This window comes from Numenius arquata, chromosome 12, assembly GCF_964106895.1.
Source record: "Numenius arquata chromosome 12, bNumArq3.hap1.1, whole genome shotgun sequence".
NCBI lineage: Eukaryota > Metazoa > Chordata > Aves > Charadriiformes > Scolopacidae > Numenius > Numenius arquata.
The window spans coordinates 45,124,666-45,141,884 of NC_133587.1; the positions used below are offsets into that span (position 1 = coordinate 45,124,666).

Here is a 17,219-nt window from a genome sequence, read left to right on the forward strand (position 1 = left end):
TTTAAACACCAACTTTTCTAAAAATTTAAGAACAAAAATAAATGTTAAACTAGCTTTAGTTTATTAGCCTTGTTTAGTTAAACCTGCAAGGAACAAACTTGCAATCCTAAAATTCTAAATTACTGAGTCTCATTATTAGACCCATAAAATTCCAGGCAAAGGAAAAAGCATAGACCTAAGCCACCCTCTTGTAGTAGAGAACACACAGAGGTATTTTATAGATCTACATTCTGTCTCTAACTTCCAATCCTCAGAACCCTTTCAAGTTGTGTCTGTGAACAACAGTAAAAAAAGCATGTCACTAACTGGAAAACCCAGTGTTCACCAGATTAGCAGAGGTTTCCCAGGTGAGAGGATCCTGCTCACTGCTCTGTATCTTCAGAGCTCAGTACTCACCACTTTGTGTACCCCACAAGTTCTGCTTACAACTCTGGTAGCACTGAAAAACCAAACCTTCACCCCAGAAGAAAGGGCTCTACCTCCTTACTCAAAGCTCATCACCAGCTGATTTGCCCCAGTGTGGCCCAGTAACTACCACAGCTCACAAAACAAGACAAGACTGTTCTTCCCTCTTTATTGACTGATGGATTCTCAGGCAGATCTGTTTATTACACTGTTAAATAATAGTTAAAAACAAACCAAGGCCAGAGGAGTTTGAAGTGAAGTATCTAAACTGAAGCAGAAATTGGGAAGGAAGAGGCGGGAGAAGCTGGGCTGGGGTCTCCGCTTCTGTACCACTGCAGCTCAGACCCCACCTGCCACGGCCACAGCCCCAGAGCGTGAGAGTCCAAGGCCTGGCTCAGATGGGACATCATCTGAATATGGCAATGGTTGCCCAAACGTAGCCAGATCAGGAGAGATCTGTCCAGATACAGAGGTGCAAGGCAAGTCAAGGGGAAGCAGTATTGCAGCAATCCTAGAACACAGCCACGGAGAGAGCAGCAGAGTCCCATTCCGTCAGCCGGTGGGCAAGTCACATTGGCCACCGTCAGTCTCCACCAGGAGCACCCGACCGACTGCTCCAGAGCTCACACATTGTGTGTCTTTTTGGTGAGCTGCGGATCCTCGTCCACCAGCTTTGACTTGAGATGCTCCTTGTAGGCAAGGATGTCGCCCTGCCACTTCGTGATTGTCTGCTTTTCACAGACCCAGATCTCCTGCGCAACCTGAAAGCAAGCATACAAGGACGAGAAGTTTACAGTACACCATTTTATAGCTTTACCAAAATTGTAAAATTAACCAAAATCTACTCTTTGAAGTCTGGTAAGAAGAGAGTTTAATAACTTTCACACTTTGACTACCAAAGAAAAATATCTGCAGTGAAATCTCTTACCTGGTGTTTTCTGCATAATTTATGCAAGATTTTAGAACTAAAAATTCTTCACCCCTCAACATTTCTTTTTTTTTTTTTTTTTGGTACATAGAAGGAAAGACTTTCCTGCTAAATTGGGAGCTGAAGAAAGTAGTTCTTGACCTGAACTACTTGGATCTGAAAAATAAAATTATACCTGAACTTGCAGATGAAACAAAGCTGATAAATCAGCATTTGACACCTGTGTGTACATGGCACAATTTCCTTTGCCTGTGCAGTCTGAGTCATAAAAAATTGTGCTAGAACTACTCCAGTATCATTTAAAAATATAGTTAATGCCTCCACAGCGTGTCATGATTTCCATTTCACTGATTCTTCACTTCTAGGGTTTTGTAGGGGTTTGTTTTCGTTTTTGGTTGGTTTTTTTTCTTTCAAATATCTAAAGTTTTCCTAGGCTAGCTCAGTAATTGTTTCATATGAACATGGCAAAGGAATTGTGTCCAGTGAGTCCAGTGATTTTTTTTCACTCGCACACCTTTTTGGGATGAGTAAGAGCCAGTCAGTTGAAAATAACTTACTTCAATTACTTAAAGTGTTACAAAGGTAATTGTTGCTCTGACAAAATCCACTACTTTTCTTACCTGTTGGATGAGTCTGAAGTCATGGCTGACAAGCATCATTCCTCCTTCAAAGTCATTGATAGCATCTGCCAGAGCATCTATTGTTTCTATGTCCAAGTGGTTGGTGGGCTCGTCCAGGAAGAGCATGTGAGGATTCTGCCAGGCCAGCCAGGCAAAGCACACGCGGCACTTCTGCCCATCCGAGAGGTTCCTGATGGGGCTCACCTGACAAACACAGACTGTTCACAGCGCTGCAGGGAAACTTAGATTGCCACCCTGATCACAAAATACTCAGATCTCACAGTGTTTCCAACAGCTACATGACACAAGAGGACAATGTTTGGTCAGTCTTATACCTAGACTAAGCTTCTCTCACCAGCAGAACAAGGGAATTCCAGGAAGGAGTGCCCATAACAAGACCCAGCTTGCATTAAAGGTTCCAAAGGATAGACAACTGAGGTCTGACTAGTGCTCATTGCATCCTGCCACAACCACAAAAACTTCTCTCAACTTCTGACGTCACAAAGGGGGAAGAACAATGTAAACATCAACGTTGAACTGCACTGATGAGGACAACTCCTCATCAGTGACCTATGAAGTATAGGAACATGTCATGTTTAGACTTAGACCTGCCCTCTTGTCTGAAGCAAGTCTCCCCATTCCCAGTTCATTTCTGCCTGGTATTTATCTCACAAACAAGAGATAAGCAAACTAGTTCAAGTTACAATTGAAATATGCTCAAGTCAAGGAATGGAAAAAGCATTTTTAAGCTGTGGTGTGCCATACTGCATCATGCTGTCAGACATCAGTACAGCAACAGAAAATGCAGCAGCTCTTCCCTAACAACCAAAAAGCAAACCTCTACAGCTCATACTCACCTGCTGCTTCCCTGTCAGACCATATCTGCCAATGATTTTTCTCATCTCCTCCTTCTCCTTGATCTCTGGGTAGCACTTCAGCATGTACTCCAGGGGTGAGAGATCTAAGTCCAACTGCTCTTGCAAGTGCTGGCAAAAAAGAAAACTCAGCTTCAGGCTGTGCAGGCCAAAAGTACCCCCCCTTACGCCCCTCTGGTACCAGCTGAGCAGCAGAACGCAAGAGCCAACAACCCCACTCACACTATAGCCAAAGCGCTGAACTATTACAGAACGAGTCCCCATTTCAGGAGAAACCTTCAGAACAGCAGGCTTGTCCATCACCAAGCACAAGGCAACCATCTCTCCCATAAAAAGTGAGAGGCTAAACAGAAAGGACCACAGCAACCCTCTTTTCAGGATAAGAACATCTGCTAGAGCCTGTTCAGCCAAAGGTTCCTTCCCCCATCTCCAGGCACAGAAGGCAGCAGTGGAGGGGCCTTAGAAGCAGAAATAGAGGGGCAAGATTCCTCATTCCCAACAGCTTTTTCCTCAGCATTTCATGTCCCAGTGGCTGCTGTAGAGAGTACCTGGTGGTATCTACCGATCTTCACATGTGAGTGCTTGCGAATCATCCCATCTGTGGGCAGCAGCTAGAAAGGGAAGAGAAAAGCATTTCACCAGGAAATTCCTCCTTTTGCTGTATGCTAGAAATACAAAATCCAGCCATCTCTGCGCTGGCACAGAGGAGGCAGCCTGAACAAATAATATGAGAGAAAAAGCCCTATATTGCAGCATCTTAGGATTTCCAAGGCCTGAGTGGGGTGCTGCAGCAAGTAAGTGCAGCTTTGTTGAACACTACCCCAAGAATAAAGGTCCAGAACAGGGTAGACAGGGTAGGTACCTCTCCTGTTAGCAGTTTCAGCAGTGTTGACTTTCCGGCTCCATTGGGTCCAACAAGAGCTACACGGGTGTCCAGGTCAATCCCAAACTCCAGGTTATTATAGATCCATGGCTGCAAACCACAAAAATCGTAACACATATTACGCCTTTCCACGACTACCCAGAACCTCCATACTGCACCTGTAATGCTCTGACTTGAGCAGACTCAGCATTAACACTGCAAAGAAGTTTGATCCACTCGTCATATGCTGCAGCCTGGCCAGAAAGCTCAGCCAAAAGCCTCATGCTCCCAAACAAGGCAGGGACACAAGTAATCTCCACACAGCCCACACACATTCCCATACTCACCCCATCCTTGGTGTATTTGAAGCTGACGTTCTGCACCATGATGACCGGAGGGGGGATTTTCCCACAGGGTGGGAAATAGAATGACAAAGTCTGTTAACACAGAATATCCATTTGTTAGACACCCCGGAGCACGAGACAACCCAGTTCTTCTGGTCTAACCATGGCTCACTACAAACATCATCTGTAGACTATGGCACCAGAGTGTGACTTTTTATGAGCCCCTCTAGCAACTCACTCACAGATTGATTCTGATTAGTTGCTTACAAGCTCATCTGCTGGCTAATGACTCCCTGTCTCTTTCCCCTTGAAACAAATGTGGGCTTATACTCTTCAAACAAGTAAAAGTTGCTCTGAGCACCCTCCCCCGTCTTCTCCAACCCTTAGACATTCATTTCTGATTTCTGTGTCTGCAAAATAGCCTTATGGATATGACAAATCTCCTTCTTTCCCCTAGAAAATTACTCCTCCTCTTTCCACTCTTCCGCATTACACTATCTTCAGTACAGTCACCCTTGGCATCAAGAAGGGTAGACCATTCTTGCTCCCAGCTGTGTCAGCCATTCCTGCTGTCATCTAAAGATCAGTCTGCTTATCTAGCCCATGTTTCCAATGCTGATCTCTAGGTGCAATCCCATGTCTTATCCTACCTTATCATTCACGACTCTCTCCGTCAAGCCAGAAGCCATCATTTTCTGAAGGGTCTTCTCCTTGCTCTGAGCTTGCCTGGCCAGCTTTGCACTACCATGACCAAATCGTGCAATGTAATTCTGCAACAGAACACAAGAGTTAGCCAAAAGCCACAACAACAAGGTTGAAGAGGTGCTTTCTGCCCACCTGCATGGGCAGAAAGATGTTCAAGCAGCTGGGCATGTACCTTCATATGAGCAATCTGATCTTGCTCCCAGTGGAATCGTTTCATTTGATTTTCTTCTAGTTCCAAGCGAGTCTTTACATACTGATCATAATTTCCCTAGAAAGAGACCACAGAACATCAGACATGCCCCTGAGAACAGTTCCTCTGTTTTTGCTGGTTGTGCAGGGCACCATTTACTCACTGTGTAGTACTTCAGTTTCCGGTTGTGCATGTGGATTATGTTGGTGCAGACACCATTCAAGAAGTCCTGGGAGTGCGATATCAGCACAAGGATCCGCTTGAACCTGTGGCACCACATAAGTTATCAGAGACTAAGCTAGGAAAAGAGTTCTTGCTCGTTGGCCCTGATGGTGACAAAGGATTTACATGCACCAGACCTCTCTCGCCTACAATCGGATTAAGAACAAAAAGATAACAGCCCCAGAGATGCTTTGGGAAATCTGGAGTAAATCAGCTACAATTAGCTGCAGTAAGCAAATACTGCAAACACCTTTCATCATGCCAAAACACTTGTCATCATAAGAAAGTCTTCACAAGGAGCTGAGCTGTGATAGATGACTAGTGCTACTGATGCAACTGACTCCACTTCTAAGAAGTTTCAGCCGTTGCTGCTTACTTTCACTTCGGTGCAGAGTACCATCTGTTAAGTACACTACACCTAGCTCTGCTTCAAATCTGTAAAATGAGTGAGTAAAGCCTCCCAAAAAAAGAGAGGTTCACATTACTTCCCTAAAACATCTGACTTCTAAAGCAAGCACGCAAAAGGTTCAACTGACAAAGCTGATGGGAAAACCTCTGCAAATGAGAAGCCCTTCTCACAATGCAGTCGTTTTGATGCAGAACCCAGATAATGTAAGCTTCATAACTATTCCTAAACTTTTTGCTTTAAGCCTTAACATTTTACCTTTGTTTATGAAAAACAGGCACCGGACATACTAGAACAAGATGAAACTGACACAGACACTGAAGTTCTGTGAAAACAGAGGAAAAAATATGCAGAACGGTGAGCTGGCAGCCAGGTCTGGAAAGCTCGTGCTACTGGTACAGTACAAGGTGCTGGTGCACAGGCTGCCAGGGCTGCTCCTGGCTTTCAAGGAAGTGGCCTTAACCAGAGAGCACAAACCAGCATTTCTTCAGAGGGGCAGAGACTCAGTTTTGTCTCAAATTCTTGTCTCTTGTATCAAGAATCCTTCCGTAGACACATGGTGCCACTGATACTGCACTATAGTTATGTAGCTACAAGAACTATAAACAGCTATTCCTGTAGCACTTGCTCATGTGCTGACATGATGTTCCAGCAGAAAAGCACAGCCCATAGAAGCAGCAAACTCCTTCACGCTTACGTTTTCAGCTCTTCCTCCAACCACACACAGGCGTCCAGGTCAAGGTGGTTTGTGGGCTCATCGAGTAGCAGCATGAAAGGCCGAATGAAGAGGGCTCTGAAAAGAGAGGAGAGATGGCAGCGCAGGGTAAATGCAGGTAACCCAAAGCCTCTCAGCTCTGCTCTGCAGTCTTAGAACTGTGGCTCTGCAGAGTCAGGGAGCCGTTCTTCCAGGAGGCAGCAGGCGGTATACCACTCACCTAGCAAGAGCCACCCTCATTCGCCAGCCACCACTAAAGTCCTTCAGCTTCTTCCTCTGCATGGCTGGTGTGAAGCCCAAGCCGTGAAGGATACGCGAGGCCCGTGCTTCTGCCTTGTCAGCGTCCAGCTCCTCCAGACGTTCATATAACTCCAAGAGTTTCTCACACTCCGCTGAAAGAGAGCCTGCCTGTCAGCACTTCTACCAAGAAAGGGCTCTCAGCTGCACCCCTGTACAGCTGGGAAAGCTCACAGTCCATCTGCTTTACCACTATTAAGCCCCCTCCATTCCCAAGCCTGAGACAATTCTTACGAAGCTGCATGGAATAATTCCATCCAAAGAAATGTAATCCCACAGGACTTTTCAACTAGTACAAGGCAGCTCGGGGAAATAGGTGCCGTAACATGTAAAAACTCTGCCAAGGAACCCAAACAAGACCTATTCTTTGGTAGGGAGGGAAACGGATGAAATGTCCCTTGTCCACAGGGACTCTGAGAAGCCTTACCATCTTCATGAGCCAGACGTTCCGCCTCTCGTTCTAACATGGCCCTCTCTGTATCCACCTCCATCACACACTGTAGAGGGGTCTTGTCACTGGGAGGCATCTCTCGGGTCAGGTGATAGATGTCAATATGCTCTGGGATGGGCACTTCTCGTTTCCCAATAGCTGACAAAAGCATGGATTTCCCTGTGTGCAGACAGACACTCCGCAATTAATTGTTGGATTGGGTGAGATACAATGTCACAGAGAAACGGACAAGATGCAGTCAGATCCCATTGAATCCCTCCCTTTCCAACACCAGAAAATCCTTGGGAATTTCTTTCCCAAGAGGCCAGAAGAATTAAGAGACACAGCAGAGCCTACTGCCTCACTGCAACAGGCCGCCCTCCCAGCTAAGGCTCAGCACCCCAAGGATAGGATTAAGACAAGAAGCAGCTCTTTGGAAACCACTGCAGTTCAGCCCTTGCCAGGATTTGGGGACCTTTATCTTTGCTGTATACTTCCTGCTGTCTCACCAGGACCCCAGACTCTAAAAACTTCTAGCACAGAGTAAAGTAACGCACTCATCACTAGAGAACCTAAGTGTTTCCCTTAAAGTTAAACCAACTGGTTACTCTTACTGGCTCTCCTTCAATTACACCCCTATTCTGCATCTCTCCATGTAGTGTTGCCTTCTCCAGGGAGCGTACAGTTGTTTTCCCATTCAAGCCAGACAACACACTCCCTACTCCTCCATACTGTGCAACTTCTTTGACCAATAGCATCAGCACTGGGGTTTTTTTTGACACTGCTAAACAAATCCTGCAAACAGGAATCAGCCATATTCACAGATCCCAGACATCTCACCCAGCTCTCCACCGCAACAAGTTCAAACACACAGTCCAGAGCCGGAAAGCAACCTCATACTTCTACCAGCAATCATAGCAATTCCTCTTCCTGGGCATGGAGATGGGAGAACGCGAACTGTCTAACCGCCTTCTTTCTGGTTTCCAGCATTTACCACCTGCATCTGCCCAGCTTCTCAGCAGCACAGAACCTTCACCAAGCTCCAAGAAGCCTACATCACTGTGCCCCACATCTTACCGATTCCGTTGAGTCCAATCAGGCCATATCGCCTCCCAGAGTTCAGCTCCAGCTTTGTGTCACTCAGCAGCTCCTGGCCATGGAAGGTCAGCGAGAGGTTAATGATGTGGACATCAGTGCTGTTGGGATGGGATGCCAGCACTCCTGTCACAGCTCGGGCAGCAGCTTTCTTTAATTCAAAGTCCTCCAGCTCCTTTGTAAGAGCATCTACTTCTATATGCAGAGACAGAACAGGTGCGTTACCGATTCACAAATACAAGGGAAGCCAAAAGCCCCTGTACCAACAGGCCCATGATCACAAAAACAACTCCCATGTCCCCATTTCTACAGACTCACTGAGGAGTCCCAGAGGCAGTGACACTCAGCTTTTCAGCTCAGCAAACGGGTATATATGGTCCAACAAGAACTTCCACCTGCTCTCTAAATAAAATCTGACCATTGGAACTAAGCAAGCAGCCAGAACAGCTAGTCTGTTATCCAAGTATGATGGATACTCCTCACTGCAGGAAGGGCTGGCTGGGGTGGGAAGAGAACCTACGAAATATCGCTTGCCAGCTTAAGGACAGGGCAGGCCAAAAGAGAACTTGGCTAGAAAATAAATGAAGGGAAAGCTGAGAGAAGGAAAGAAGCAGCAGCATTGGAATCGGTCCTATCGATTTTTTGAGAGGCTAATGTGTCCATACACGTGCCCCCCTCGTCCTTTCCTCCTACAGGAGAAGGAATTCTTCCCTGCCACGCTGATCTGCTGCTGCAGCCCTGAGTTATCTTCACTGCCATTTGAAGAAGAAACTGGCACAGAGGGTCTCGGCGATGCCCCACGTGCTCTGAGCAGGGAGCTGGCGTTCAGGGCAACGAGGGAGGCTGTCAGCAGCTGGCCCCCCCGGCAAAATCACTATTACCCCCAAGGCACACTGGCCTTAGCCAAGACTGGCCGCTGCACTGACAGGGAACCACACGGCACCCTCCGAAGGCGCGGGCACCAGTCACACAAACGAGCAAGCCAGAGGAGCGAAGGGGGCAAGGCAGGCTGATCCTTGACGTGCCATCATTCCTCAGGGAGCCGCCAATAAGAAATACGCCTTTCCCGCCCCGCGCAGCCTGCCCGCTGCTGTCTGCGCCGGTGGACGCCCCCTCCCCCCCAGCCCCACAGCGCCGCCCGGCCGGCGGAGGGACACCTCGCGGACAGTAGCAGCTCTGCCACCGGCGGAGGGACACGCCGCGGGCCGGACGCGCCTTCACCAATAGGAGGGTGGTATGCAAAAGAGACACGGCAGCAGGCGGCGATTGGCCGGTGGGGCCCGGGCGGGCGGGGCCGGGGCGGCCCGGGGTCGCGATGGGGATCGGGCACCGGCGGGGCCTAGCCTGCGGTCCCAGCCCGAGCCACCAGCGCTCAGAGGGGGCCTGGGGTCCCCGGGAGACCGGCCCCTCCGCCCTGCCCTCAGACCCTCGTGCCGGTGCTGCCCCGGGTCTCTGTGCCACTCACCGAGCGCCGCTTGCAACAACGCACCGTGGGCTGAGCCCGGATAAAACCTGCGTGCCCAACCGCCTGCGGGTTACGGGGGGCTAAAGTCGGGACAGACAATAAACTGCCTCTCTGTAAACTTTACCTCGCCTGTTTCCTTTAGGGAGGCCAACAGCTCTTTGTTGACAAAGTGTCTTTCATTAAGACAGCCAGGCTCTTAGTCTCTGCAAAGCAGGAATGTCCCAGAAAAAGAGCTGGACAGAGACTCATAGCAATATCGGTAAGAACAGTAAGAATTCAGACACTACAGTGGTTCCTGCAGCAGGAAAAAAACAAAACAAACAACCCCTCCAAAAAAGCCCCAAACAGGTCTGAGCATCAAGTACCAGAAGATGGGGACAGTGTTTGAGAGGGAAGACACCACCAGCATGCTCCGTCTTCACCCTGCCAGCCTCAGCGAGGGCATAGGGAGCCCTTTACCTGCCCGGTCTATGGCGAGACACCACACACCGTTACCGGTGTCCCGCCGGCTCAAAGCAGCCCTAACGGCAGCCGCTGCAGCGCCCCGCTCAGCACAAGCCCGTACCCGCCAGGTACTTCATCCGAAGAGGCACAGACGTCCCGGTTCACTCAGCCGTGGGCACAACCGAGTGGGAACAGCTCTGCCTGGGCGCTCCCAGCACCGGAACCGGGGGGCCACCGGTTCCCCCCGCCAGGGCTCCCTGCCGGAGGCGCACGGACACGAGGAACCGGCGTCATGGCGAGGCCGTCTCTCACCTGGCAGCGACGTTCCGTTGGCTTCCGGGGGCCGGACCTCCTGTGGCTCCGTCCCGGCATCGCCGTTCTCCTCCGCGGCCCGGCGCGGCCGCTGCCGGGCCTTGGCTGCCTCCTTCTTCTTGGCCGCTTTCTTCTTGGCCAGGTCCGAGGGCATGGCGCGGCTGAGGGGCTGCGACGGAGGGGCGACAGGCGCCGTTAGGCCGCGCCAATCCGCCCCGCACGGGGCCGCCCCGCCCTGGTTCCCCGCCCCGCCGGCCCCGCGCGCCGCCCGCTCTGGCCCAGAGCACGCGGCGCCGCCGGGCCCGCCCGAGCGCCGCCCGCCCGCGTGCGCTGCGCTGCCCACCCTGGCCTGGCCCGGCCCGGCTCGCTCCTCCTCTCCTCCCTTCCCCTCCCTCCCCGCCGCCTGGCCCGGCCCGGCCCGGCCCGCACCGGCGGCTCCGCGCTTTCCTTCTGTCGCAACAGGACAGCTGCTACCGCGTGCGCACGCCCCGCCCCCTCGCAGCAGTGACCAATCGGGGCGCGGAGCGTCACCGGCGCCGGGCTCCCGCGCGGCCCTGGGAGCTGGAGTCCGCACTCACGCAGTTGCCGCGCGCCGGCGGCCGGCGAGCACTGCCCGTCCCGGCGTGCATTGCGTCGCTCGCGCCAGCGCCGGCCCCGCGCCCCGCCCCCGGCGCCCGCCGCGGGCAGGGGCCGGCGCGCGACGTGAGCGCGCGGGAGTACCATAGAGGTGGCGGTGCCGCTAGACGGAGTGGCTGCCGCGGCACCACAGAGAGGGGAGCGGAAGCGGAAGCGCGCCAGGGTGGCGATGCGGTGGCTGAGGTGGCAGCGGCGGGACCACGGCCGGGCGGGGGCTGCTGTCTGCCTCCGCGCACCCGGTCCCGAGCTACTGGCCGCCGCCGGCCCGCAGGTGAGAGAGCCCCTCGGCCGCTGACCCGCCGGGCCCGCCACCGCCCCAGTGCCCCGTGCCGGCGATGTCCCGTGGTCGCCGGCCCCCCGAGCGCCCGCGCGGCCCCGTGAGCCCCCCTCGGGCCTAGCGGGCCTGCGGCTGCGGCTCCTCCCGCCCCCCTGCCCAGGACCGCACCGCAACGCGGCTGGAGGCCGCCCCGCCGGCCCCGCCGCTGCCATGCGCCTGGCAGCGCTGCTGGCCGCGCTGCGGCCCGTCCTGCCGCTCGTCCTGGGCCTCTCCCTGGGCTGCAGCCTAAGCCTGCTGCGCGCCTCCTGGAGCCAGGGCGGGGGCGAGGAGCAGTGCCCGGGGGCGGCGGGGCCTCCCGGGGCCCGTGCCGGCGGAGCGCGGCTGGAGGCGGCGGATGGACGGCCGGGCCCGGGCCACGAGGACTTCAGGCCCAGGATTGTCCCGTACTACAGAGACCCCAACAAGCCTTACAAAAAAGTGCTCAGGTAAAATCTGCTCTTTCGGCCAGGCTTTCCTTCGAGGGTGGTAGTCATATGTGTATGGTGTTTGGGATTCTAAATCTTCCAGTGAGTTAACAGGTTCAAGGTGGAATATTCTGTTTGAAATACCTTATGTAGAAACGGCACGATGCTCAACGCAATGGCTAAGATTCTTACCTTAAAGGTGTGCAAGATAAGTGTCTAAGAAGTTAATTAAAGAAAAAAAAGGCAACAGAAACGCTGAGGAAGATTGAGAATATTTCTTTTATTACTTGTGTCTAATAGGACATGTAAAGTTGTTCTTCAAAACTTTTTTAACTAGTCTATTCATCGGGAAAACTTTGAGCAATTAAGAGTAATGTATGTAACGTGCAGTTCGCTAGCTCTGTATTTTTTATTTTTTTTCATACATTAGCACAGTATCCTAGCTCAAGTAAATGATGTGAGATTACAGTTTACTTGAAAGAAGCAAGTGTTTTTACAAAGCAGGATTTTACTAGTGAGTCTCCTCTTAAAGCTCTACTTTTAGGCTTAACTCTTTTGGTTTGGTTTGGGTTTGGGCTTTTTTTTTTTTTTTTTTGTGATTGGACTCGATGATCTCAAAGGCCCCTTCCAATCATGAAGATTCTGTGATTCTGTGATTATTGGTAGAGCAGATAAAGACATCCCAAGTTACGATAATCCTCTGAATTTTCTCATCTAGCTCTTTTGTCATGTAGCTATGTCCTTCGTTTACAGAACTCGCTACATCCAGACAGAATTGGGATTCCACGAGAGACTGTTTGTGGCTGTGCTGACCTCCAAGGCTACCCTGAATACGTTGGCAGTGGCCGTGAACAAGACGGTAGCCCACCACTTCCCACGCCTGCTGTACTTCACAGGGTTGCGCAGTGCCAAGGTGCCTCATGGCATGGTGCTGGTGGCCCACGGGGACGAGCGGCCCATTTGGCTCATGTATGAGACCATGCACTATATCCATCAGCATTTTGGTTCCGACTATGACTGGTTCTACATCATGCAGGATGACACCTATGCCCAGGCCGAACAGGTCAAGGCTCTGGTGACGCACCTAAGTATTAACCAAGATGTCTACCTGGGGCGAGCGGAGGAGTTTATCGGAGGAGATGAGCAGGCACGCTATTGTCACGGTGGCTTTGGCTACCTGATCTCCCGCAGCCTGCTGCTCAAGCTCCACCCGCACCTGGACAGCTGTCGCAATGAGATCCTCAGCGTGCGGCCAGATGAATGGCTGGGACGTTGCATCATTGATTTCCTTGGCATCACTTGTGTTTCCCAGCTCCAGGTACTATCTCCCTTCTCCGGGTTTTGCGTTAGCTAAGCCTGGCAGAACCCGTGATCTTACTAGTTCTGTGCTGCAAAGCAAAGGGGCTTTTTTGTGAGCCTCTGCTGTGAGTTACACAGAAGGAAAGGGCTGTGTGGTGTGACAAGCAGCACTGGGGAGGCCCACAATCAAAGCTGAGATGTCAGGAGAGAAAGAACACAAACAGTATTTGTCAGCCTACTAGCAGGTCCTGATCCAGAGATTTTGGAGGTCAGATAAAGGGCACATTGGTGATGCAATGACCAAGATGCAAGCGGGAAAGTGGTGTCCCTCAGGGATCTGTACTAGGACCAGTTCTGTTCAATATCTTCATCAGTGACACAGACTTGGGATCGAGGGCACCCTCAGCAAGTTTGTGGGTGACACCGAGATGAGTGGTGCAGTGACACGCCTGCGGGATAGGATGCCATCCAGAGGGACTTGGACAGGGTGGAGAAGTGGGTCTGTGTGAACCTCATGAGGTCCAACAAGGCCAAGTGCAGGGTCCCCCACCTGGGTCGGGGCAGCTCCTGGTCCCAGCACAGGCTGGGGATGGACGGATGGAGAGCAGCCCTGGGGAGGACTTGGGGGTGCTGGGGGTGGAAGAGTTGGCCATGAGCCGGCAACGTGTGCTGGCAGCCCAGAAACCCCCCACGTGCTGGGCTGCATGCCCAGCAGCGTGGCCAGCAGGGCAAGGGGGGTGATTCTGCTCCTCTGCTCTGCTCTGGGGAGACCCCTCTCCAGTGCTGCCTCTAGCTCTGGGGCCACCAGCATCAGAAGGACATGGACCTGTCGGAGTGGGGCCGGAGGAGGCCACGGAGATGCTGTGAGGGCTGGAGCCCCTCCGCTGTGAGGACAGGCTGAGAGAGTTGGGGGGTTTCAGCCTGGAGAAGAGAAGGCTCCAGGGAGATCTTATTGCAGCCTTTCAGTACTTAAAGTGGGCTTATAAGAAAGATGGGGACAAACTTTTTAGCAGGTCCTATTGCAGTAGCACAAGGGGTAGTGGTTTTAAATTAAAAGAGAGAAAAATTAAGCTATATATAAGGAATAAATGTTTTAGAGTAAGGGTGGTGAAACACTGGTACAGGTTGCCTGGAGGAAGTAGTGGCTGCCCCATCCCTGGAAACATTCAAAGCCAGGTTGGATGGGGCTCTGAGCAAACTGGTCTAGTTCTCATTGCAGGGGATGGTGGACTAGATGGCCTTTAAAGGTCCCTTCCAACCCAAACTATCCTATGTTTCTGTGTAGTTTGAGGGCTAGGGTGGGTGGGGACAACTGCTGTTTTCGTCTCTGGGTATTGCAGTCAGCATGGAAATGGGTGAGGGAAGGCTTCTCTGTGAACTCGAGTTCCATGTTAGACTTTCTGGCTCTTGTCCACTTCAGGGCCAGCATTATCACACCTATGAACTGGCCAAAAATACTGAGCCAGAGAAGGAGGAAGAGGAGGAGTTCCAAGCAGCTCTGGCTGTGCACCCTGTTTCCGACATGACCCTGATGTACCGGCTGCACAAGCACTTCAGCAGGATCCAGCTGGACAGAACCTACCAGGAGATCCAGGACCTCCAGGTGTGTGGTGAGGGATATCTTTGAAAACTCCTTGACCAAACAGGTTTCCTTTTCTTTTAAGACAGTGAAGGAGGATTACTGCTTTTGTAGGTGACCGTCAGCTAGACACAGAGTATAGTCCTGCGTCTCAGAAATTGCACTTCTGACACCGTGTTATCCAAAACCACTGGTGTGACACTACCAAGATACAGCTTTAGGTGCTGAGGCAGGGCTGGGTGGGAGACAGTCTGTGCCTCTTTGAGGAAGTGGTTAGGATCAGTGTCCGTTCTCTCTTTGCACAGATGCAGATCAGGAACCTGACATCATTGACCCCTGCAGGTGAGGGAGGCTTGACATGGCCTGTGGGCATTAATGCCCCATTTCTTCCAAAGTCACGTTTTGAGGTAATCAGCTGGGACTACTTCACTGAGCAGCACCTCTTCTCCTGTCCTGATGGCTCCCCCAAGTGCGAGCTCTCTGGAGCCAGCAAAGCAGATGTCAGTGAAATCATTGAGTCAGCACTTGAGCAACTGAACAGTCGCTACCAGCCTCTGCTCCGCTTCAGCAAGCGGCAGTTGCTGAACGGCTACCGGCGGTTTGACCCCACACGGGGCATGGAGTATACACTGGACCTGCTGCTGGAGGTAGTCACCCAAAAGGGCCACAGCCATGTTCTGGCCAAACGAGTGAGCCTGGTGCGGCCCTTAAGCAAGGTGGAAATTATTCCTATGCCGTATGTGACAGAGGCTACGCGAGTGCAGCTGGTGCTTCCCTTGACGGTCCAGGACCTGGATTTTGTGTCAAACTTCCTGGATATGTTTGCTATGAACACACTGGACACGCATGATAATGCCCTGCTGACTTTGCTTTTCATCTACCACCCCTATGATGCCCAGCGAGTCAGTCAGGTGGATGTTTTTGCTGGGGTCAAAGCCATGGTAGGAGAGCTGGAGAAACGCTATGCAGAAGTTAAAATTCCCTGGATTAGTGTTAAAACTGAGGTGCCATCGCAAGTGAAACTCATGGATATAGTTTCAAAGAAGCACCCTGTGGATACACTATTCTTCTTGGCCAGTGTCTGGACGGAAATCAACATGGAGTTCCTGAACCGCTGCCGCATGAATACTATCAGCAATTGGCAGGTCTTTTTCCCGGTGCATTTCCAAGAGTTCAACCCTGCATTGGTGTACCGTGGTGAGGAGACGGCTTCCTCCAGCACCGACTTCCTGAGGGACGGGCACTTTGACAGACATTCCTTCGCTGAGGCCTGCTTTTATAACTCTGACTATATGACAGCACGTACCAAGCTTGCAGCTGATATCCTAGACCGAGACGAGGTGCTGGAGAGCATGGAGGTGTTTGATGTCTTCCTCCACTATTCCGGTCTGCATCTATTTCGGGCTGTGGAGCCGGGGCTAGTGCAGAAATATGCACTTAGGAGCTGCAATCCCCGGCTTAGCGAGGAGTTATACCATCGCTGTGTGCTTAGCAACTTGGAAGGACTCGCGTCCCGCTCTCATTTAGCCATGGCCCTCTTTGAGCAGGAACAGGCCAACAGCACTTGAGAGACTGGAAACATCAAGAGTTTCTCAGCACCTTAACACTTGGCACTTTCCATCCCCTTCCCAGCCTTGCCATGGGTGAAGGGCGTCTGAGGTCAAGGGGGGAGGAAGGCTTTCCTAGCCCTGCTCTGAGGCACAGGCATGGGCTATGGAGGGAGGCTGTTTCTGTGGGGGTTTTGTGGGGTTTTTTTGTTTGTTTTTTAAATAAAAAGTTTCTTTCCAGGCAGACTTGCGTAGTTACTTGTAAACTTTATAGGCTCTGGCATGCAGGATGTAGAACAAGCAGCAGAGTTGACCTTACTTTAAGCCACACAATTCTGCCAAGCAATGCAGAGGGTGAATGTGAGCTGGGTACTGGAACAGAATTACCTAGTCTGTGCTACTCTTGGTGCTGCTGTTGCAGCCTTCTGTGTGTTTGTGTCTTCGTGCATTTATTGTTCAAGGAGACATAAGTGCAGTTTTTCTAGTTTGCTGCTGGACAAAGCTATTCACTGCACTGTCACATTGCTGTGTTTGGCTCCCCCACAACTGCAGAACATTTGTTTTGTTGCGTAATCTGGTAATGCAGAGGAATGCAAAATTTCTTTTGACATCCACCAAGCTTGCTTCATAGAATGGTTTGAATTGGAAGGGACCTTAAAGATCATCTCGTTCCACCCCCTGCCCTGGGCAGGGGCACTTCCCACCAGACCAGGTTGCTCAAAGTCCTATCCAACCTGGCCTTGAACACTTTGAGGAATGGAGCATCCACAACTTCTCTAGTCTCACCACCCTCAGAGTAAGTCCTTTCTTCCTAATACCTAATCTAAATCTCCGCTTTTTCAGTGTCAAACCCTTCCCCCTCCTCCTATGGCTCCTCTCTCTCATCAAGAGTCCCCCCCAGCTTTCCTGGAACCCCTTTAGGGACTGGAAGGGGCTCGAAGGTCTCCCCGGAGCCTTCTCTTCTCCAGGCTGAACCCCCTCAACTCTCTCAGCCTGTCCTCCCAGCAGAGGGGCTCCAGCCCTCACAGCATCTCTGTGGCCTCCTCTGGACCTGCTCCAACAGGTCCATGTCCTTCTGACGCTGGGGGCTCCAGAGCTGGAG

At 51.6% G+C, this 17,219-nt stretch overlaps 2 protein-coding genes across 4 annotated transcripts; one reads left to right on the plus strand and one right to left on the minus strand.

Moving 5' to 3' along the window:
- Nucleotides 1-551: 551 nt before the first annotated feature.
- ABCF2 (ATP binding cassette subfamily F member 2) lies at nt 552-10,812 on the minus strand. 2 transcript variants are annotated; one of them, XM_074156957.1, is made up of 15 exons: nt 10,745-10,812; nt 10,316-10,484; nt 8,077-8,289; nt 6,997-7,179; nt 6,493-6,664; nt 6,255-6,350; nt 5,093-5,195; nt 4,912-5,007; nt 4,685-4,804; nt 4,038-4,127; nt 3,691-3,801; nt 3,377-3,439; nt 2,811-2,939; nt 1,954-2,157; nt 552-1,166 (listed from the first exon to the last, which is right to left on the minus strand). In XM_074156957.1, exons 2-15 carry the CDS (start codon nt 10,467-10,469, stop codon nt 1,029-1,031), a joined length of 1,872 nt encoding a protein of 623 aa, XP_074013058.1. In that variant the 5' UTR covers nt 10,470-10,484; nt 10,745-10,812; the 3' UTR covers nt 552-1,028. The 2 variants fall into 2 exon arrangements, with proteins under 2 accessions (XP_074013058.1, XP_074013059.1); XM_074156958.1 differs by lacking the exon at nt 10,745-10,812 and having other exon boundaries at nt 554-1,166; nt 8,077-8,149; nt 10,316-10,552.
- A 614-nt stretch (nt 10,813-11,426) lies between these two features.
- CHPF2 (chondroitin polymerizing factor 2) lies at nt 11,427-16,362 on the plus strand. Of its 2 annotated transcripts, XM_074157301.1 has the most exons (4): nt 11,427-11,713; nt 12,446-13,010; nt 14,412-14,594; nt 14,876-16,362. In XM_074157301.1, exons 1-4 carry the CDS (start codon nt 11,439-11,441, stop codon nt 16,136-16,138), a joined length of 2,286 nt encoding a protein of 761 aa, XP_074013402.1. In that variant the 5' UTR covers nt 11,427-11,438; the 3' UTR covers nt 16,139-16,362. The 2 variants fall into 2 exon arrangements, with proteins under 2 accessions (XP_074013402.1, XP_074013401.1); XM_074157300.1 differs by lacking the exon at nt 14,412-14,594 and having other exon boundaries at nt 11,439-11,713; nt 14,876-16,356.
- Nucleotides 16,363-17,219: the final 857 nt, after the last annotated feature.

Bases quoted from the DNA above. Each gene is read 5' to 3' on its own strand.
- ABCF2 (XM_074156957.1), bottom strand. From the start codon at position 10,469: ATGCCCTCGGACCTGGCCAAGAAGAAAGCGGCCAAGAAGAAGGAGGCA. The intron at 5,008-5,092 runs GTGAGTAAATGG...GTCTCTTTCTAG, and splicing joins GGAAACTGAAGTACTACACA to GGAAATTATGATCAGTATGT. The intron at 4,128-4,684 runs GTAGGATAAGAC...CTGTGTTAACAG, and splicing joins AGAGAGTCGTGAATGATAAG to ACTTTGTCATTCTATTTCCC.
- CHPF2 (XM_074157301.1), top strand. From the start codon at position 11,439: ATGCGCCTGGCAGCGCTGCTGGCCGCGCTGCGGCCCGTCCTGCCGCTC. The intron at 11,714-12,445 runs GTAAAATCTGCT...CTTCGTTTACAG, and splicing joins CCTTACAAAAAAGTGCTCAG to AACTCGCTACATCCAGACAG. The intron at 13,011-14,411 runs GTACTATCTCCC...TGTCCACTTCAG, and splicing joins CTTGTGTTTCCCAGCTCCAG to GGCCAGCATTATCACACCTA.